This window comes from Brachyhypopomus gauderio, unplaced genomic scaffold, assembly GCF_052324685.1.
Source record: "Brachyhypopomus gauderio isolate BG-103 unplaced genomic scaffold, BGAUD_0.2 sc97, whole genome shotgun sequence".
Taxonomy (NCBI): Eukaryota; Metazoa; Chordata; class Actinopteri; order Gymnotiformes; family Hypopomidae; genus Brachyhypopomus; species Brachyhypopomus gauderio.
In genome coordinates, this window is record NW_027506918.1 from 634,009 (window position 1) to 656,792 (window position 22,784).

At 40.1% G+C, this 22,784-nt stretch overlaps 1 protein-coding gene across 2 annotated transcripts; it reads left to right on the forward strand.

The window, feature by feature from the left end:
- Positions 1–1,779: 1,779 nt before the first annotated feature.
- Positions 1,780–22,560, forward strand: LOC143496601 (GTPase IMAP family member 9-like). Of its 2 annotated transcripts, XM_076992773.1 has the most exons (7): positions 1,780–1,974; positions 2,561–2,677; positions 4,718–4,759; positions 14,225–14,251; positions 19,442–19,468; positions 21,017–21,040; positions 21,482–22,560. In XM_076992773.1, exons 1-7 carry the CDS (start codon positions 1,962–1,964, stop codon positions 22,330–22,332), a joined length of 1,101 nt encoding a protein of 366 aa, XP_076848888.1. In that variant the 5' UTR covers positions 1,780–1,961; the 3' UTR covers positions 22,333–22,560. The 2 variants fall into 2 exon arrangements, with proteins under 2 accessions (XP_076848888.1, XP_076848889.1); XM_076992774.1 differs by lacking the exon at positions 14,225–14,251.
- Positions 22,561–22,784: the final 224 nt, after the last annotated feature.

Consider the following 22,784-nt stretch of genomic DNA (forward strand, 5'->3'; position numbering starts at 1 on the left):
GTTCCCGCTGCCCGCCAGCCGGCCACGCCTGCTCCCGCTGCCCGCCAGCCGGCCACATCTGTTACCCCGGAGACTGTACTGCCCTCTAGTGGGCATGGACCCTGTGCCTCTCATGTTTCGTTGCCCATGTTTCCCTTGCTCCCGTCTTCCGTCCCTGGTTTTGTGTTGGTCCCGTTCCTATGTGTGTACCTGTTCGTGTCCTTGTGCCCATTCCTGTGTCTGTGTCCAGTGGTGTCGTCTCTGTCCCGGTCCCCATGTCTGTTCCCCAAGTGATCACTCACTTTGTTCCTGTCCCGGTCTCTGTTGTCCATGGCATCTTTGCCTCAGTGTTTGCCTCTGCCCTGTCCCCTGGCCCCACTCCCGTGTCTGTTCCTGGTCCGGTCCTGTCCAGCCCCGCTCCTGTGCCTCGCCCTGGTCCTGTCTGGTCTCCCCTTGTCCCTGGTCCTGTATGTGCTGCCATGCCCCGACCCTCCACTTGGCCAGTCCCCCTGTCTCCGGTCTCTGCCATGCCCCAGGTCCCACGTCCTGTTGTCTGGTCCTGTCCCTCCGGTCTGTCCTATAGTGTCCTGCCCCGTGTCCGCTGTCCCGCGTCATGCCCCGTGGTTCCCTGTCCTAGTCTGGTTCCTGTCCTGTCTGCCCTTGAGGGGGGGTAATGTCATGTATGGCCGTGCCCCCCTTCCTTGGCAGTCACTCCGGGTTCCCTCGTGTCTGTGTTCCTTGCCTGTTCACCCCGCCCTGCTCATTTGTCTCCGTGATTCCCTATTATCTACCACGCCCGTTCCTTGTTTTCAGTTCTGTGTATATTAGCCCCTGAGTCTCCCATGTCCTTTGTCGGATATTCTTGGTTGTTTCGTGGTACGTTCAAGTTTTGTTTGCTTATCGCCTGTTACTTATGTTTCCTGTTTCTTCCTGCCTTGTCAGTGTTTCCCTGGTTTTGTTATGCCCGTGTATGCATGTTATTTGGACTGCCCTCCTGTTATGACCCCTGACTGCTTCTCGGACTCCGATGATGGTATGCCCTTTAATAAATCTCGCTCTTCTCAGCATTTGTGTCCGTCCCCTTGCTCCGCAGCTCATGCTGCGTTACATTCCCCCTTGTAAGATTTGTCGTGTCATTTTTTTAGAAAGTAGGTTTTTAAAAAAAAGGTCTCAAAAGTGAGTGTTTAATCAGATAATTTATCATGACATTTTGCCATGCTTATCAACACTTGCTGAGTCTGTAATGGTGAGTGACTGAGTCATCTTAGCTCTTCAGCATATTTTACCTGTATTGCCAGTTGTTGCTATGGTAGCAATGAACTGAGGAAACCTAAGGAAAAAGATCTGTACTGAACATTAAAACACAATAATGATCAACATATACCAGCCCCAACAGAATGTGCTGGGCTAGGAGGCCAACCAGACTGTTGAGGTGCCACTACACGGAGAGCATGGTCCTGAGAAAGTGCTGGAGATAAAGGTCTTTTGAAGCTGCACTCATGCTCATGTCACCCTGTTCCATGGAAGTGGATACAACTCAGTCACATGTATACCAGACCATCAAAGACCTACAAGCATCCACAAGTCACCATATTTTATAAACACACTGTATATTTACAAGAATGCCCACAAGATGGCATTCCTAAGGCTATTTCATAATTATATTTTGGTTTTGCCATTGTAGTTTGATGATATCATATATACAGTATGATATGGTATGGGGAGGGGTGACTGCACTTTCGATTCTGTGTGTATACAAAAGAACATACATGTTGAGGTTAGCTGAAAGTTCAAACCAATCTTGCTGAAGGTTGATCACTGTCCAACAACATATCTCCTTTTAACAATCACTTTTTTCATAGATTGTATAAGCTGAACAGACTTCTGCAAAATAACGGAAGAGAAATCCTCAGTGGTGCCTGTGAGATTGCTGTGACAGTATTGTTTCAACCAGGAAGAAGAAAAAACATTATTTTGAAGACATGAGTGATCAGGGTGAGTATGAAACATTTTGTAACATTCACCATTACCTTGTTGATATATGAAGCATAATGACACTGTCTAACAAGTCCAGCATCCAAGCTGAAAGTGGAAGGTTTTTCAGTTGATAGGCTTTGTTTAAATAGTTCTTAAACACACAAAAGAGCGTGGTGTGAGATTATAATAGTATACTGGTGTACTACAGTACATAATACAGTACACTATTACTATCTCACATAGAAGTAAGTTTTATATTGTTTTAGGATAAATTAGTGACTATTAGCTAGTTCAAAAAACAATGGGTCAAAAATGACCCTCTGGGTGTATTGGTCCTTTGTAGATACAACATTGTGACAGTCTTGTATTTGGTTAAAGCCTTGAAATAAATGCATTTTTTATATGTTTTAGTAAGTTACCATGGTAGTACAGGAGCAGAGACAAAAAAAGTAAATACCTCTTTATTTTTAGGGGGTATGGCTGCTCCCTTTTCAAGACAGAAAGCAAAAGTTCACTGTAAAACTTAGTGACATTACAGTGACAACTTACAAGTATTAGAGCAACTTGAAGCTGATGTTAGTGACTTTGGCCCTGAATTTGACAGTGATAGCCATTCTGATGAGCTGTTTCAACCGCATGAAAGAGATGGTGGTGTATCTTCTTCTCAAGACAGTGACTTGTCCAATGACTCGTCCAGTGCTGGAAGCACATCTTGCACGCTGTAAGTTTCCCATCAGAACCCGTTGCTAGTACATGATGTTCTTCTGGCATTTCTTGTCTGTTGCGGTAATCAATGCATGGCTTCTTTACCAGCATGACTGTAAGGCACACAGAAGTGTCAATTCCAGGTTCAGAAAGTAAAAGTCCTCACCAGGATTTTGCTCAGGGTTCCTGGATTGTGTTGATTCCACTAATTTTACCTGGATTGCACTAATTAGAAAATCTAGCAAGCTTGAGAAAATCCTGGTGAGGACTTTAACTTTCTGAACCTGGAATTGACACCTCTGGAGGCATTTTTGTGTTCAGGGAACTTATAGCAGTCATTTAATGCATAGTTTATAATTTTCCAAAAAAGAAAAGGGTTCTTGGGTTCTCCAGGGTTAAGTAGAAGTACAGAAGTATTCAGCATTTTTTGTACTTAAGTATCGCAAGTAGTTTATTCAAAAATGTATTACTCAAGTACTGAAAGTAAAAAGTACAAGTATTGTGTTTTGAATTAATTAAAGAACGCCGTCAAAGTTTGATTATCAATTGACCATTAGTAATTCCAGAGCTCCTTGCATTCATGAACTTGCTGTAAATTCTACAAAAACCTATTAAGACTGGACAGCAGCTCACATGAATCATAACAAAACACAGTAATATGCAGTAATTTCAGAATACAAGATGGTATTGTAAATATTTACTGTAAAAATTACAGCAGTCGTTTACAGTGTTGAACTGAATTTAATATTGAATATATAGAACTTCTTGATCCCGAAGGAAATTACTGCTCCCCTGGGGCCTCAGTGTAAAGCACCGTGAACCCAGAGCGGCCCTGCAGCATAAAAAAATAATAAAATTGCGCCACCGTTCACTGATAGCGGTGAAAAGAGATAAACATTAGGAGGAGACAAAAAAATATGATCACAGATTATTTTCTCAACAGGACAACACTGTGAATATGCAAAAAAATCCCCATAGCACATACAAGCATTGATAACACAGACAGTCAAGCAATGAGAGGCATGTTCATCTACGGGGGAGGAGGGAACCAGGCCTGGCAGTTTTTGGGTCAAAGTTTGCTTTGTAATAGATCATAAATTGTTGTGGTAAGCTTTAAAAAATCTACTGTTTGTAACTTTTATAAGTCAAAAATAAAATAATATATTTAATATATAAATATAACATTTTAAATGTTTACAACGTGTTTTTACACAGTTGTAAAATGAATCATTCAGATCAACATTTCCCACATGTGTGGACACAAATATGGCCAGCAGAGCAAGTTTGGGTTTAGGTTAGGTCTAAAAGATAGAACAACTACAAAGTGTGCTGACTATGTGCATTAAGGAAGGTTTAGGCAGGGATGGGAATGCATCAAAGCTGTAGTTCCATCATGCAGAAACAGGTGCAAGCAAAGTATGTGTTTACATGTTTCAAATATGTGGAACTTCAAGAACAAGGGTTTAAGAAGATAAAATGTTCATAAAGGTTTTATTAGCTTCATTAAATAGCCAAACAAACAAAAAAGATCCTGAGTAAACACATGTTAACTTAAAAGGTTTTTGTTGAAGGAGCTGTAAAATTAAGAATCATTTACGGCAATTAGCAGAATGAGAAAGATAACTATTGGGAACAAAGCAGCACAGCTAAAAAAAACAATATAAACCAAGAAGAAACAGGCAGAATAGATTAGAATAGAGAACAGGTGATATGTTAAAATAGCCTGACACACTGCCACACTGACAAAGTGATACATTGACACACTGATACACTGCCACACTGACACTCTGCCACAGATACACTTGCAGACTGATAAACTGCCACACAGATACACCGGCACACTCATACAACACCGGCACACTCATACATGGATATTCTGACACACTGTTACACTGACAATCATTGCCACCCTGACACACGGATAGACTAACACACTGATACACAGACCCACTAACACAGTGATACACTACCACAGTGATACACTGATACATCTTGTGGGTTTCTTTCTCTCTTTCTGTCTGTCTTCTGAATTTTTTTAATTTTTGGTTTCTTCCAGTACGTTTGCTTCAAAATGATGAGAATTCAGACGACCGGTCTGGTGAGTATTCATTAAAATATGGATCAAATTAAATATCAAATTAAGATGCCTGTGGCTATGGGAGGCTGTACAAATCAAGCTATGTTTAAACAAAAGAATTTTGTTAATACGGAAGTAAAAGATATAAACAGCAATCACTTAACATATTCACAAACATCAAAAGTCCATGAACGAAAGGGTTCACAAGCAACAACCCACAGGGCTAAGATGTACAGAGGAATATTTATACTGAGGAAGGAAGACACAGGTATCACAAGGAACACCACTCACAAGATGGTGACAAAGTGGGAAATAAATGTTTGCTTTGTATTGGTTTCACGTCTGTATACTTCCTGTTAGAGTTGAGCGATATGGGAAAAAATCTTATCACGATAACTTTTTCATATCAATCGATATCGATATATATCACGATATAAATCAAAACGCTATTTCCTTTAAACTTTAAGTGAGAAATTAACAACACGACTATAATACAACTCGTTTCTGGCTACAACCTGCAGATTGTTAATCACAAGAGTTGTTATACAGTATAAAGGCTTTGATATTGTCTTTAGATTCACAACACACGGGTGTCAGGAAAGAGTTCCAAAGTTTAATAAGAATTGTAACTGAAGAAGAAAAGTTGAAACTGAGGGGCAGAAACACGGATAAGGGAATGAACAAAATTTTAGAGTCTGATTGAACATCACAGACAGTGAATCATAAATCCCTTTACATATAGTCTCTCATTATGTTGAATGCCGCTGTTACAACTCCTCGGCAGAATCTGACTCCCCTCGTTTGCACACATATAAAGATGCAACAGATGATATTTGCGATTTCCGTTGTTTGTATGGATAAATAAGGCGTAATCTTCAATTATTCATCATAGCAAAACAAAACAAGAGTGCTCAGTGAACTACATTATAATCACTGTAACTCTCAGGACTGAAATGTCTGGTTAACATCTTTTTTTTATTTTGGTGACATCCTCATGTGTATGCTATTCCACAAAAAGCACATCTCTACGTTCAACAAGTGTCTAATAATATAACCCTTTTTACATTAACCTTTTTAATGGAGGCTTTAATTTTAACCCAAATATCATCTATAGCGTCTTTATGTGCACGCAAACGAGGGGAGTCAGATTCTGCGGAGGAATCGAAATTAAGCACAACTGGACTGGAATTTCTAATGCTCTTTAAATGTAGCTAGATAGATAACTAGCTATTTAGACAAAAACTAAGGGTAAAGGTCTTTAAATGTAGCTAGCTATGTATTTAGATAAAAACTAAGGCATACACTTTTTCAGGCTTAATTACCTAGCAATCTACATCTACAAGACCTTTACTAATTCAATCTCATTACATTGTATGTAATGAGATCCTGTATAATACAACTCTTGTTTCTAGTTACAAGCCTACAGTGTTATTCCATTCATCTTACCAGGTTATGTTTAGGCTATTTTGTGGAATCGTTTTGAGTAGGGGTGTGACAATACACTCAGCTCACGAGATGAGACGAGACACGATATTATGTTCACGAGAACGAGACGAGATCTTAAGAACACTAAAATGACAAATTATATGACTGGACAACAGACTTTTATTTAACTGAGTTACACATGCATTTTGAAATGTTTTATTATATCTCAACATGCATTATGTAAGCATGAACTTTTAATAAACTTCTTCCTCTACAAATTGAAATTTAAATTTCATAAAAGTTAAAATAAAATAAATAAAATAAAATATTTCTCCTTTTTTTCAAGCGCAAACAATATTATAGTGAGTCCCCGCTTAACGACGGGGTTAGATACTGAAAAGTCCATGGTAAAGCCGTTTTCGTCGTTAAGCGTGACCCTAGATTTAGATACGCTTTAATCGTAAATACAGTATAAAAAAAACTAACAATGTTCTCGTGCGTACAGCGTGAGAGAGCGATCACGTTGCCGAGGTGGGCTGTGATGCCTTAGCGGTGCTCGTACACAACACTCCACAATACTCCACAGTAGGGATGTGATGAGATCTCGTGTCAGTACTCAAATCAACATATCTCACTTGAACGGAGGTAGCAGGGACAGAAAGGCAAGTTGAGACAGCAAAGGATATCAGGAGCTGTGTGGGGATGCTAATATTCTTAAAAATGAACATGACAGTATAGTTGCAGCAAATTCAGTGACATACTTGGTCACGCTCTGTTTGCACTATTTGCACTCTGTATTGACAGAGAAAAACTTTTTGTTTTGCACATAATACAGTGAGTCCCTTCTTAACGACGGATCAGAGTTACGACTGACTTTTTATTTTATTCCGCGCAGTGCGTGGAGGAGCACTGGCAGCACAGTGGAGTGTTGTGTACGATAAGCCCATCTCGGCAACCCGATCGCTCTCTCTCACGCTATACGCATGAGAACATTGTTACTTTTTTTCTACACTGTATTTACGATCAAAGCGTATCTAAATCTAGGGTCGCGCTTAATGACAAAAACTGCTTTACGACGAACTTTTCAGTCTCTAACACTGTCATTAGGCGGGGACTCACTGTAATATTGTTTGCACTTGAAAAAGAGAAATATTTAATCCTATTTATTTTATTTTAACTTTTATGAAATTTTATTTTAATTTCAATTTGTAGAGGAAGAAGTTTATTAAAAGTGCATGCTTACATAATGCATGTTAAGAGGTATAATAAAACCTTTCAAAATGCATGTGTAAGTCAGTTAAATAAAAGGCTGTTGTCCAGTCATATAATTTGTAATTTTAGTATTCTTAAAATCTCGTCTCTGTAAGGAATGCCACCTGATCTCCACTGAACCAGCCTCACCTGACGCTCATCACCACGCCCCCCTGTATACTATACTTATACGCCCACATTCCACTTCCTAGTCACGAAGTATTGCCGACACATGCCGCATACCAAGCCTTTCGATTACCTGTTTGCTCTCCTGTGTTCTGACCCTCGCTTACGTTCCCGACCTTGTCTCCTGCCTAGTCCCTCTGTACCTCCTGACTTCTGCTCCCCCGTTATGACCCTGGACCGACCCTGGACCATGCCAAGAAAACACTGTTGCTACTGATCCCAGTGCTAGTGATACACTTGCCGTTTTCTGTACGAGTGTCTCATTTAAATAAAAGCGGTATTCTTCCGCGTTTGGATCCCTCTGTGCCTGGTCAATACGTTACAGTCTCGTCTCGATCTCGTGAACCCAATATCGTGTCTCGTCTCGTGAGCTGAGTGTCTCGTCACACCCCTACTCCACAGTGCTGCCACTGCTCCTCCGCACACCGCGCAAAATAAAATAAAAAGTCGGTCGTAACTCTGGTCCGTCGTTAAGCAGGACTCACTGTATTATGTGCAAAACAAAAAGTTCTTCTCTGTCAATACAGAGCGCAAATAGTGCAAACAGAGCCTGACCAAGCATGTCATTGAATATGCTGCAACTACACTGTCATGTTCATTTTTAAGAATATTAGCATTTCCACATATTAGCATCCCCACACTGCTCCCGATTTCTTTTGCTGTCTCAACTTGCCAAAGTGTGCCTTTCTGTTCCTGCTACCTCTGTTCAAGTGAGATATGTTGATTTGAGTACTGAGCTGTGGTGGTTGCTGTAAATGTCTGCGTTGTGCTCGTATTATCCTTGCATATGGTCCGTGTCTTATCAGTCACTCTCTTGCCATTTATCATTTCCACCGGGTACCCAAAATGCTGCCAAACAATTATTTGAAAGTGGCGGGGGCATCTTCAATAGTAATACTTGTATTTTCCGACATCATTTTGGCTGCTTGCTGGATCACATATCCCGCGAGATTTTTAACGCGACGAGAAATCTCGCCGAGTTATGTCTCGCGAGATCTCGTGACACCCCTAGTTTTGAGACATTGCATCATTTTTCTTACACGTGATAAAATCGCTTATCACTTTATTTCAAGCTAAATGCTCTTTAAATGTAGTGAACTAGCTAGGTATTTAGACAGAAACTAAGGCTTAAAATCCCAGATAGGCCCCAACACTGCCCCGATGAACCGATTGGTTTTGACTGAGTGACCCAAACAAAGTCTTGACACCAAAAGTTCTTTTAGATTAATTTATATAGAATATAAATGAATACAATATAATCAAAGTATACGTGGTACAAACTCTCCAGTGCACTGGTGGTAGTTGCCTAGAAGCCTACCTGACCCCAGTGGATCCCAGCAGCATCCGAGCAAAAAGTTCCCATGCTGGGCGATGTCCTCTCTTTCATACTCTTCCTCTCTAAGTTTCGATAACTCCCCTCACCTTTGCTGCTCTCACTCAAAGCCCCCGCCGGCTCCTCTCTAGTTGTCTGCCTGTTTTTCTCAAAACTGCTTGTCTGTTCTTCTCACTGAATGGGCTCGTTCTGTTCTTCTCAAGGCCACTGTGGTCTCTTCACTTCTGCTCTCCCACAGTCTCCCTGGGAAACATTAAGTTTAAACATTAAGTTGTTTCACCTTAAAATTTCTTTTTTCTTACAGGTCATATTACTAGGGAGCTAGTGTCATATTACTAGGGTCGGTCATTCAGTAACTGTTTCAATGGGCAGGCATGACGCAAACGCAGAATAATGCAATTAGAATTATTAGTTTAATATACAACGAGGGAAGACACGGCAACAGGGAAGCGCTATAAACGGGAAACACACAGGAGCTAACATGATAGATAAACGAGGAAAGATAACTAAGGAGAATAACTATACAACTACACATTTAAACTCACTGAACACAAAGGAATGAGAAAGCGACAAGGAGAACAACCTAAAGTTAGAACCTAAACATTTCAATCAATCAATCAAATTTTATTTATATAGCGCTTTTTACAACAGTTGTTGTCACAAAGCAGCTTTACAAGTGCCGAGTCCTAGCCCCCAGTGAGCAAGCCAAAGGCGACAGTGGCAAGGAAAAACTCCCTAGTTTAAACACTACTAGGAGAATCACAGATAATAAACGGGAAGAAACTGAAAGGGAAACATAAACAAGGGTCAACTGAGACTGCTTTAATTGAGAATGATGAAAAAGCATGGAGGGAATCAACGGGCGAGGCACATGACACAAAAGGGGAAACAAACTAATCGGAGGGAGAATCGGAGGCGGGCGGAGACAAGGCAACATGAGGATACTTGCAATCAACGACCAACAACGATAGACTGGGCAGGGGAAACTAAATACACAGAAACAGGGAAGTGAAACGAGACACAGGTGAAAACAGTGAGTGCAGGGGGTGTGACAGACAGAGGGAATTCTGGAAACGGGGAGACAAGGTGGGACAAGGGAGGAGGGCAGAGTTGGGCATGACGTGGCTGGATTTGCAGCGTTTCTGAATTTGTAGTGTGTATCAGAAATGTAGTGCACACCTCATTTTGATGAACTTGCTTTGCGTATTTATTTATTAGCATGTGCGCTAAGCTGCCACTACTCATACTTTCAGTGCTGTATGCTTCAACCAACCCTGAAATGGTTGTTTCAAATACTCTAGTTCATCCACTTGATTGGTCTGGGTGGCGCTATTGTCATTGGCTATTCATGTTGTCTGTCAAAACATGGCGGGAATTGAATTTTATCGATTTCAATCAAATGCGTCATATTTCCATTGAGACGTTATAATGACCTTATAGTTTTATCGCCCAGCCCTACTTCCTGTGGTTTCTTTAGTTTTGTTATTAATCTCCTTCAAAGTCCGCACTTGCATCCAGCCTCCAACCCACAACAGTTGGAAGCATGCCAAGCATTTTCTATTGCATTGATCTTTATTCTGTCCTTATTGCATGTAGCCTAACACAACTTGACAGATAGCTAAACAATAGGGTTTGAATAAAGAGCTGGACCAAAGGCGTTTCAGTGTCTTCAGTGTTTACTTTTTCCAAATTCCCATTTCACTTGTGAAACTGCAAACAAACATCACATATCTTAATACAGTGTACATCAACATTTGTAAAGCACCATGACCATGCATCCACACAGAGCATGAAACAGAAATGCAGCTAACTGTACTAACAGGTCACAGATATATGTAATATTCTACTAATGCATCTTAAAACATACTGCAAAAGGTTGTACTTACAAAACAGTGAAAGATATGGCACAAACCGTGAGGATGGATAGAGATGCTTGTAAAGTTGTTACACCTGCTTCATCACATGCACAGCTCGGTCTAAGATGGCCACATTGACCTATGAACCTCGCCATGTGACTAAACTAGCAAATCAGAATTAAGTGACAGAGCATTAATGACATTAACAGCACCACCAGTGGCTGTAAAGGGGAATAACAAAATAACAGTCAGAACACTCCCCATCTGGAATTGTAAAATACCACTATACCCTATCAAAATTATTTCCATCTATGATGGTGACATGAGATAGATTATTTGGGAAATTGGTCTGAGGTAAGTCTTTGCAGTACCACCTTTAACAACTTTCAGCTCAACTTTCCTGACGTTCTCATCACTGCCAGGAAAAACTTGTGTTATGCGAGCCATAGGCCATTCGTTTCTCTTAACTTGAATGTCCTTCAGCAAGACCAATTCCCCTTCTTTGACAGAAGACCTCTCGGTCTGCCATTTCCTGCGGCTCTGTAGAGTGCTGAGGTATTCAAGCCTCCAACGCTCCCAAAAGACATTTGCAAGATGTTGTACTTCCATTTTTGTCGGAATAGATCTTTGGTGTCGAATGTACCTGGCACAGGAAGAAGAGGGCTGGCCTTTTGGGTTAGCAACATGGCTGGGGTCAAGAGAGCAGGTGAATCAGGATCGCTAGAAATGGGAGCCAAAGGTCTTGCATTCACTATTGCAGAGACCTCTGCCATAAGTGTACACAACACTTCATGAGTGAGCCGTAACTCGGCCGTATGCAGGAGCTAGGGTTAGGATCCAATATGCGCCGACAGATGCCAATCATCCTCTCCCAAGCCCCACCCATATGGGAGGCATGGGGAGGATTAAAAACCCAGCGACAACCTTCCTCACCAGTGTTGCGAATAACGCCGTTATTTTTAACGGCGTTAGGTAACGGCGTCATTTTGTCAGTAACGGGATAATATAATTAATTACTTTTCCTGTCGTTACAACGCCGTTGATGTTACTGGTCATTAAAAGCGGTGCGTTACTATATCGGGGCTACGGGGAGTCATGGCCTGGTGGTTAGGGAAGTGGTCTTGTGACCGGAGGGTCCTGGGTTCGATTCCCAGACCTCAGGCCATGACTGAGGTGCCCCTGAGCAAGGCCCTTAACCCTCAATTGCTCACTTGTATAAAAATGAGATAAAAATGTAAGTCGCTCTGGATAAGGGCGTCTGCCAAATGCCATAAATGTAAATGTTACTATATATTGATATACTAACATTAATCCGAGCGGACCGCTGCCCAGGCTAGTGAGGAGTTCTCTGTGTAATACCTGTTTAACTTAACAAGTCAGTAAGCGATTGGCTAAGGCAGCGTATGGTAGCCAATCAGAGCCAGTGTTTTTACACGTGTGCCGAAGCACACCAGTGACACACGACACAAACGGAGAGGAGGCAGAAATGGCGAGTCAGGAGCAAGCAGAAGAAAAATGAGTATTTTCAAGGTGGCGATATGAACATTATTAAAGAAAATGCAAGTTCCTGAATGTCTACCAGACTGGGTATTTGATTTATTTAATTAAGAATAGAGGTTTTATTGTTAAGTTTACTTCTGTTGTGAACAAACCAGTTGTCTCAGGTTGAGAGAATTTAATTTAATTTGATAGATGTAAATGCACTTTATATAGTGTAACTGTTTACTTTTTTTTTTTTTACAAAGATTTGGGATTTTAAAGGATTTTATCCTGCACTAGTTTGTTGATGTGCAATAAATATCAAAAGTTAAACACCTTTCTGATCTACTCATTTCAACTGACTGTGAAAACTGCTTTTTCAAAAAATCCTTATTCATTGGCATATAACTTTTTTTTTTTTACTGTAATGCAAATAGTTACTTTCCCTGGTAACGAGTTACTTTTATTATAGAGTAATTCAGTTACTAACTCAGTTACTTTTTTGAACAAGTAGTGAGTAACTATAACTAATTACTTTTTTAAAGTAACGTTCCCAACACTGTTCCTCACTTAGGTAGGTTTTAACACTTGGTTCCTCCAGGACCATGAGCAGTTCTTTACAAGCACCAACAAAATTGGAACCACAATCGGAGCGTATTTGTTTTACAGGGCCCCTTAGGGCAAAGAAGCGTCGAAGTGCGTTCAGAAAGCTGGATGTGTCCATTGATTCAATCAACTCAATATGGACAGCACGGACACACAATCATGTGAAAATGACTGCCCATCGTTTGTTACGTGCATAGCCTCCTCGAGTGCGCTGAGAGACAACTGTCCATGGTCCAAATACATCTATCCCAATGTAGGTAATAGGAGGATCTGTTTTGAGGCGGTCCTCAGGAAGATCAGCCATTTTTTGTTCTGTGGTTTTTTATGGTTTGACCTGGTTTGACTGTTTCTCACCTTTTTTGGATTTTGTACCTCTGCCTGACTTGGACTGCTTTTTCACATTGACATTGGATTATTATTTTTTCTCCCTTGATCTGGTTTTGACCTGAGCTTTCTTTGACTACACCAGTCGTCACAGTGTAGCAAATCTGGAAATCACAATGTATGATTTTTAAAAATAATTTGTAAGTATTTTTGCCAATCAGCAAAAATTTTGGCCCTCAAAGACCTGTTAGTCCACCTCTAAAAAGTCCACCTCCACTTATTCTAAATTAGAAGCACCTGTTTGCGGTCGTTAGCTGCATAAAGACACCTGTCCACCCTAGGGCTACAGGGAAATTGCCAAGCAGCTTGATCCAGGCTCGCTGATGAACATTTGCATCACCGAATTAAAATATAATATTTGTGAATGTAATAACAGAAACACTTAGAATATTGTACAGTAGCCAGTTTAAAATGTTACCATATGTGCACATGTACACTTGAGCTTTCATTTTCCTTGTCAGCACCATTCACTTCTGTATTCAAATCTGATGTTGAAGGATTACACAGGCAAACAGGGCAGTGCAGGTTAGGCAGAGGAAATAAAGAAGTACACGGGAATATAGTGTAGTCAAGCAACAGCAACTGGGAACAGGCAGGAAATCAGTACACAAACTGAGCAATGTGGGGACAGAGAAACAAAAAAATGAATCATTACTGAATCGTAATTAAAGAATAAACCAAGCAGCACAGCTACGAAACAGTGAAGAGGAAGGAACAGGTTGTCCTTATTAGCATACTCTAATTGGAGAACAGGTAATCTGTTAAAACAGCCTGTAATGGGGAGCAGGTGGTTGAGGACGACACAACAACACACCAACACAATGACACACTGACAGATGGGCACACTGACACAAAAACACACTGATACGTTGATATGACACATTGCTTTTAGGTTAGGATTAGGCTTGTGTGTCCTCTGAATCCAGAAAATAGAATTTTTGAAATACAGTTTTGTTTTTCTTACAGCATCTTTTACCAATGATGAGAGTTCTGGTGAGTATACATTCAAATATGAATCCAATTCCGGGAGATTATATGTGACTCGCGGGCATCAGGGAGCCACTACTGAAATGCGGGAGACTTGGGATGTCTGTATCATGGTCAACACAAATCAGCTTTATAAACTACAGCTGTGAGAAAAAACATGACAAACAAGTGTCAACTGAGACTGCTTTAATTGAGAATGGTGAAAAGGCATGGAGGGAATTATGACATATACACTACCGTTCAAAAGTTTGGGGTCACCTAGACAATTTTGTGTTTTCCCTGAAATCTCATACTTTTATTTATCAAATGAGTTGCAAAATGAATAGAAATATAGTACAGACATTGACAAGGTAGAAATAATGTTTTTTTTTTTTTTTTTTTTTTAATAATTTTCTACTTTAAACTTTGCTTTCGTCAAAGAATGCTCCCTTAGCAGCAATTACAGCATTGCAGACCTTTGGCATTCTAGCTGTTAATTTGCTGAGGTAATCTGGAGAAATTTCACCCCATGCTTCCAGAAGCCGCTCCCACAAGTTTGATTGGGTTAATGGGCACTTTTTTCGTACCATACGGTCAAGCTGCTCCCACAACAGCTCAATGGGGTTGAGATCTGGTGACTGCGCTGGCCACTCCATTACCGATAAAACACCAGCTGCCTGCTTCTTCTCTAAATAGTTTGTGCATAATTTGGAGGTGTGCTTTGGGTCATTGTCCTGTTGCAGGATGAAATTGGATCCAATCAAGTGCTGTCAACAGGGTATGGCATGGTGTTGCAAAATGGAGTGATAGCCTTCCTTATTCAAAATCCCTTTTACCTTGTACAAATCTCCCACTTTACCAGCACCAAAGCAACCCCAGACCATCACATTACCTCCACCATGTTTGACAGATGGTGTCAGGCACTCATCCAGCATCTTTTCAGTTGTTCTGCATCTCACAAATGTTCGTCTGTGTGATCCAAAGACCTCAAACTTTGATTCGTCCATAACACTTTTATCCAATCTTCCTCTGTCCAATGTCTGTGTTCTTTTGCCCATATTAATCTTTTTCTTTTATTAGCCAGTCTCAGATATGACTTTTTCTTTGCCACTCTGCCCTGAAGGCCAGCATCCTGGAGCCTCCTCTTCACTGTAGACGTTGACATCGGCGTTTTGCGGGTACTATTTAATGAAGCTGCCAGTTGAGGACATGTGAGGGGTCGATTTCTCAAACTTGAGACTCTAATGTACTTGTCTTCTTGCTCAGTTGTGCAGCGGGGCCTTCCACTTCTCCTTCTACTCTGGTTAGAGCCTGTCTGTGCTCTCCTCTGAAGGGAGTAGTACACACCATTGTAGGAAATCTTCAGTTTCTTGACAATGTCTCGCATGGAATAGCCTTCATTTCTCAGAACAAGAATAGACTGTCGAGTTTCAATTGAAAGTTGTCTTTTTCTGGCCATTTTGTGAGTTTAATCGAACCAACAATTGTAATGCTCCAGATTCTCAACTAGCTTAAAGGAAGGTCAGTTTTATAGCTTCTCCAATCAGCAAAACTGTTTTCAGCTGTGCTAACCTACTTGCACAAGGGTTTTCAAGGGTTTTCTAAATATCCAATAGCCTCCTTACACAGTTAGCAAACACAATGTACCATTAGAACACTGGAGTGATGGTTGTTGGAAATGGGTCTCCATACAGCTATGTAGATATTGCATTAAAAACCAGACGTTTACAGCTAGAATAGTCATTTACAATAAAAAATAATGTATAGAGTGTATTTTTGATGCATTTAATGTTAGCTAAATTGAGAAAAAAAACTGCTTTTCTTTAAAAAAAAGAACATTTCTAAGTGACCCCAAACTTATTATAAAAATAAAACATATTTTATGGATACAGAATGTATCACTAATTATAAAACATAGAGCATTTTGATATATTCAAAGACAATCACAACAGTTTGGAACATTAAATACATTATGCAGTCAGCAACTGGTATAGGTTTACAATATATTATCAGTGATCGAGTATTTAGAAATCACCTACTGCATGTTCATTTGAAATTTACTGGTTCACAGAATATTGTAAACTTTTTAACTAAAAGGCCAGCTCACTGTTCTTCAGTCTCCCAGAGGACCGGACTATTTGTGAAAAATTAAATATACAAAAAATAAAAATCCAGAAATCAGAATGTTTGATTAAAAAAATAATTTCTTTTTATGTTACTGCTAGGGCTGTGAATCTTTGGGAATCCCACAATTCGATTCAGAATCGATTCTTGGAGTCACGATCCAATTCAAAAACGATTCTCGATTCAAATGAAAGCAGAATACATTTATAAAGATATTATAATTGTAAATGTTTGATTAGCATATTGCAATAACGTAAACACACAAAGGTAAATCCAAGACAATATGTCTGATTTATTTATTCTTGCACATATGTTTTTAACTTGTACAAACACAACACAATATCTTTGAGGCTGACACTCAAGCTACTTGAACTGCTCACAGTTATCAGAACACTACATTAAACTAATAAAACTAATAAAATAAATAACATTGGTAGGCTTAGGCTAACTGCCAGAACTTGCCACTACTCAAAAATGTAATTATACAAAAATACTGCTCTTTTTGTAAAAACAACAAATTGCTTTGTACAAGTTTTAGGCTTAGGCTAGCTGCCTATTTTTGAAAACATGCCACTTCCAGAAACAAAATTACACTTTTTTCCTTAACAAATCACAAAAATGAAACATATATGAAAGTGCTTCCAAAAATTAAAGTGCTGTTACGTTAGCTGCCAGAACTTCCACTTCACAGATGAAAAAAAAAAAAAATATATATATATATATATATATATATATATATACCATACTTTCTAAAAGCTGCATATATCTACTGAACTGATCAGTTTCTGAATGGTGACTGTAGCATTTCATGTGCGACAGATTTGGCTTTCAGCCAGTGTTGTCGAATTCCGACTCCCCTCGTTTATCTGGCATAAAGATGCTACAGATTATATTGTCGATTTACGTTTCTATGCATAAATAAGAGCTAGACTTTAATTAACCATCACAGCAAATGGGACGGCATTATCTATGTCCAAAGACACAGTGGCTCGAGAGTGTTAATTATTTTAAATAAAATACACACTGGCTATACCGAAGTTCACCTCTGACCACGACTTTGCAGTATTACAGCAGTATTATGTCTAATAATCTAGTTAGGACAAAACTAGAGTGCTGAATGTACTAAGTTATAATCACTGTAACTGCCGAATATCAGCTGTAGCGCCTTTATGCGTGTGCAAACGATCAAGCCCATTCTTACCTGGGCCAGGTTGATGATAAAATCTAAAGTGTTTCCAAATGTTTTCAAAGACCGCAGAGCCATTTGTACTTCTTTTTCTTCATACTTCAGCGGCGCAACAACAAATACCATACACTACACAACCTAGGGTGACCAAACGTCCGTATTTCCCGGGACATGTCCGTATTTCACGTCGTGTCCCGGGCGTCCCGGGATATTTTTTAAAACTGTGGAAATGTCCTGGTTTTTAAATTACGTTAATCGGGCCATTCATCCTACAGGCACTAGGACCCTGAGCATGGCGCTGTATGACACGGAATCCCTGAGCCTCATCAGTTGAGAGCCTCATTATAAGAGGGTTTTCCATCCACCGAGTTTTTGCGCATTTTGAAAATGTGCATGAAAAAAACTGGATGGAAAAAGACCAAAATTCGAAAAAAGCCCCAAATATCGCAAAAAGATTTTTACGCTAGGAGGAGGTGGAAAAGTTAGACTATCGCATTGCCAAAATTCGGAAAAACTGGATGGAAAAGGGTTTTTCGCATAAACGATGACGTATCATGCCTCAAGTCATGTGGTTCTGTACACGATCGCGATGTAAAAATGGCAAATGCATACAAAAACAGTTCTGGAGAGAGCAAAAATTGAATTTAACTTCTCCATGTATAGAAAAGAAAAAGAAAAAAATGTTTCAAAACCTCAACGTGCAAAAATGCGTAACTGCCAGATGGACATAAAACCACTATTGTTTTTTCGAAAGGTTTGGATGGAAACCCGGCTAGTCTCAACTGGCGGAGAACCAACAACTTACGTTCGCCAACCCCCCCCCCCATCCGCTCGACAACTTACGTTCGCCACCCCAACCCACCCCCCCCCCCCCCCCCCCACGCTCGACAACTTACGTTCGCCAAACCCCCCCCCCCCCCCCCCCCCCCGTGTCCTGGTTTTCCCAAACAAAAATATGGTCACCCTAACACAACCGTCTTTAGCCTAGGCTTTGCATGCCTGTACATAGTCAAAGCTGTTTCCTCGTTTTGCCTAGCACTACGGTGGCTGAGAAGGCACACCCGCACCTAAACAAAAATCGATTTTTTGAAAATGAGAATCTATTCTGAATCGTTCAATGTTAGAAACGCGATTCGAGCTCGAATCGATTTTTTCCTGCACCCCTAGTTACTGTGGCAACTAAGCATTTGAACATCTTCCAATCAGCTGAAATACTGGCCATCAAAGACCTGTTAGTCCACCTCTAAAAACTCCACCACCACTTATTCTAAATTAGACACACCTGTTTACGGTCGTTAGCTGCATTAAGACTACCTGTCCACCCCACACAATCGGTAAGACTCCAACTACTAACCTGGCTAAGACCAAAGAGCTGTCCAAAGACACCAGAGACAAAATTGTAGACCTCCACAAGACTGGAAAGGGCTACGCGGCAATTGCCAAGTAAAGAAGAAGTACATGGCAAAAAGTAAACTACACAGCAGGCACAGGAATATAGTGTAGTCAAGCAACAGTAACTGGGAACAGGCAGGAAATCAGTACACAGACAAACTGAGCAATGTGGGGACAGAGAAACAGAAACATGAATCATTACTGAATCTAAATTAAACAGGAAACCAGGCAGCACAGCTAAAAACAGTGAAGAGGAAGGAACAGGTAGTCCTTATTAGCATACTCTAACTGGAGAACTGGTAATCTGTTAAAACAGCCTGTAATGGGGAGCAGGTGGTTGAGGACGACACAACAACACACCAACACAATGACACACTGACACATGGGCACACTGACACAAAAACACACCGATATGTTGATATACTGACACATTGCTTTTAGGTTAGGATTAGGCATGTTTGTCATCTGAATCCAGAAAATTGAATTTTTGAAATACAGTTTTGTTTTTCTTACAGCATCTTTTAACAATGATGAGAGTTCTGGTGAGTATACATTCAAATATGAATCCAATTACAAATAAATGAACTTAAAACTACAAACTGAAGCTACATTTCCTGGAGCATACTGTGATATTGACATCGGTGTAAGTAAATGCATATTTCTATGGCAGCAAATACAGCTTAAAAAAAACATGTATCATGGTCAACACAAATCAGCTTTATAAATTACAGCTGTGAGAAAAAATGATATATACAGGACTAATGTTTATCATGACATACGAATAAATAAAACATACTTTATAGATACAGAAGGTATCACTAATTATGAAACATAGAGCATTTTGATATATTCAAAGACAATCACAACAATTTGGAACATTAAATACATTATGCAGTCAGCAACTGGTATAGGTTTACAACATCTTCCAATCAGCAGAAATTCTGGCAATCAAAGACCTCTTAGTCCACCTCTAAAAAGTCAACCACCACTTATTCTAAAGTAGACACACCTGTTTGCGGTCGTTAGCTGCATTAAGACTACCTGTCCACCCCACACAATTGGTAAGACTCCAGCTACTAACCTGGCTAAGACCAAAGAGCTGTCCAAAGACACCAGAGACAAAATTGTAGACCTCCACAAGGCTGGAAAGGGCTACGGGGCAATTGCCAAGCAGCTTGATCCAGGCTCGCTGATGAACATTTACATCACCTGTTGCGATTGGCAGTAACAAACATGCAACCTGACATTGACTGTCTTGTCAGCCGAAAGCAGGTTCATAGTTCACACTGATTATGGAGAAGCACTGTATGAGGTAGCGTGATGGAAATTATTAACTAAAATGTCAATTAAAATTTTGCATTATAAATTATAAACATACTACAAATAATGCAACCATTATCACAGTTTAGAAAATTTTTTACTAAAACCTAGCCACTAGGGTGCACACACCAGTGTATTTTAGTGCCGGTTCCAAGCCCGGATAAATAGGGAGGGTTGCGTCAGGAAGGGCATGCGGTGTAAAAACTGCACCAAATCAAATGATGCGGATCAAAAACAGAAATTCCATACCGGATTGGTCGAGGCCCGGGTTAACAACGACCGCCACTGGTGCTGTTGTTCAACAGGGCATTAGTGGAAATTGGACTACTGTTGGGACAAGGAGGAGGAGGAGAGGGGGGAAGAGGGTTCTGAAGCTGAAGGAGAGGAGACAGAGCAGGACGGTGGAGGTTAGAGCAATGTGGGGACAGAGAAACAGACCCAAGACAGAGAAACAGAAACATGAATCATTACTGAATTGTAATTAAAGAGGAAACCAAGCAGCACAGCTAAGAAACAGTGAAGAGGAAGGAACAGGTTGTCCTTATTAGCATACTCTAATTGGAGAACAGGTAATCTGTTAAAACAACCTGTAATGGGGAGCAGGTGGTGAGGACGACACACCAACACAATGACACACTGACAGATGGGCACACTGACACAAAAACACACTGATATGCTGATATACTGACACATTGCTTTTAGGTTAGGGTTGTGTGTCGTCTGAATCCAAAAGACAGAATTTTTGAATTACAGTTTTGTTTTTCTTACAGCATCTTTTAACAATAAGCGTTCTGGTGAGTATACATTCAAATATGAATCCAATTACAAATAAATGAACTTAAAACTACAAACTGAAGCTGCATTTCCTGGAGCATACTGTGATATTGACATCGGTGTCAGTAAATGCATATTTCTATGGCAGCAAACACAGCTTCAAAAAACATGTATCATGGTCAACACAAATCAGCTTTATAAACTACAGCTGTGAGCAAAAAATATATACAGGACTAATGTTTATCATGACATACGAATAAATAAAACATACTCTAAAGATACAGAAGGTATCACTAATTATGAAACAGAGCATTTTGATATATTCAAAGACAATCACAACACTTTGGAACATTAAATACATTATGCAGTCAACAACTAGTATAGGCTTACAATACATTATCAGTGATCGAGTATTTAGAAATCACCTACTGCATGTTCATTTGAAATTTACTGTTTCACAGATTCTGAAGTGAGGATTGTTCTGGTGGGTAAAACTGGAGTGGGAAAGAGTTCATCAGGAAACACCATCCTGAGCACAGAAGATGCCTTTACAGCAGAAGCTTCACCTTCATCAGTTACAGAGGAGTGCAGCAAAAAGACTATGAACAACCATATGGGTAGAACAGTCACAGTGGTGGATACACCTGGCATCTTTGGATCATTGACAGAGAAAGAAACATCTGCTCAAATAGAGAAGTGTGTGCACATGTGTCTTCCTGGTCCTCATGCATTCCTGCTGGTGATCAGTGTGGGGAGGTTCACACAGGAGGAGCAAAATGCTGTGGAGTGGATTCAGAAGTTTTTTGGGAAAGAGGCCTTAAAATACACCATCTTTCTGTTCACTCATGTCGATCAGCTGAAAGGAAAAAAATTGGATCAGTTTTTAAAGAAAAATGATGACCTTTGGAAATTGATCAAAAGGTATGGTGGATATTTTGGATTCAACAATAACAATGTAAATAACAGGACTCAGGTCACAGAGCTCCTGCAAATGATAGATGAGATGGTGAAGAAGAATGGGGGCAAGCACTACACCAACGAGATGTTTCAACAGGCCCAGAAAAAGATTAGGAAGATTAGGGAGATTAGGGAGAAGATGGAGATTAGGGAGATTAGGAATGAAAAGATTAAAGACGTGGTACTAAGCGTGGGATCAGCGGTGGGGGCAGGAATAGTCGTGGCAGGAGGGGTGGCACTTGGGGTGGCAGAGGCTGTAATATTGGGACCTGTGGCAATTGCAACTGGTAGCATTCTTGCTATTGGAACAGGGGTGAAGCTCGCATATGATAAGCTGAAAAAGCAGACACCATAAAACACCAAATGAACCACGAGCATTCATTGTCTGAAAGTTACAGTTTTGCTGATGTTTGTCTGAATCATTCACAGTAGACATAGCTTTGTAATCATGTCATCTTACTTTCTTTTACACTTTTACTGGTCTTTCATAATTTTTTTATTTGAAAAATCTATAACCAATTGTACTGTTTATAGCTTTCATGATTCTAATGTTACAATACTAATTCTTTAATTATTTATACTGTTAAACTTCTGTACTGTTAATCTTTACAAATAAAAATTGTTATGGATTTGCAAAAGTCCATAAAATATTAAATATTAAAATATTCCACTGTAATTGCTGGACTGTGTATGAACTGTACTAATCTACAAACTGTGACGCTCGGGGCAGGGCGAAGGAGAAGGCACAGAATCCTTGCTTTCACAAATGTAACTTTTATTTCACATCAATATAGTGCGAATAGCGCA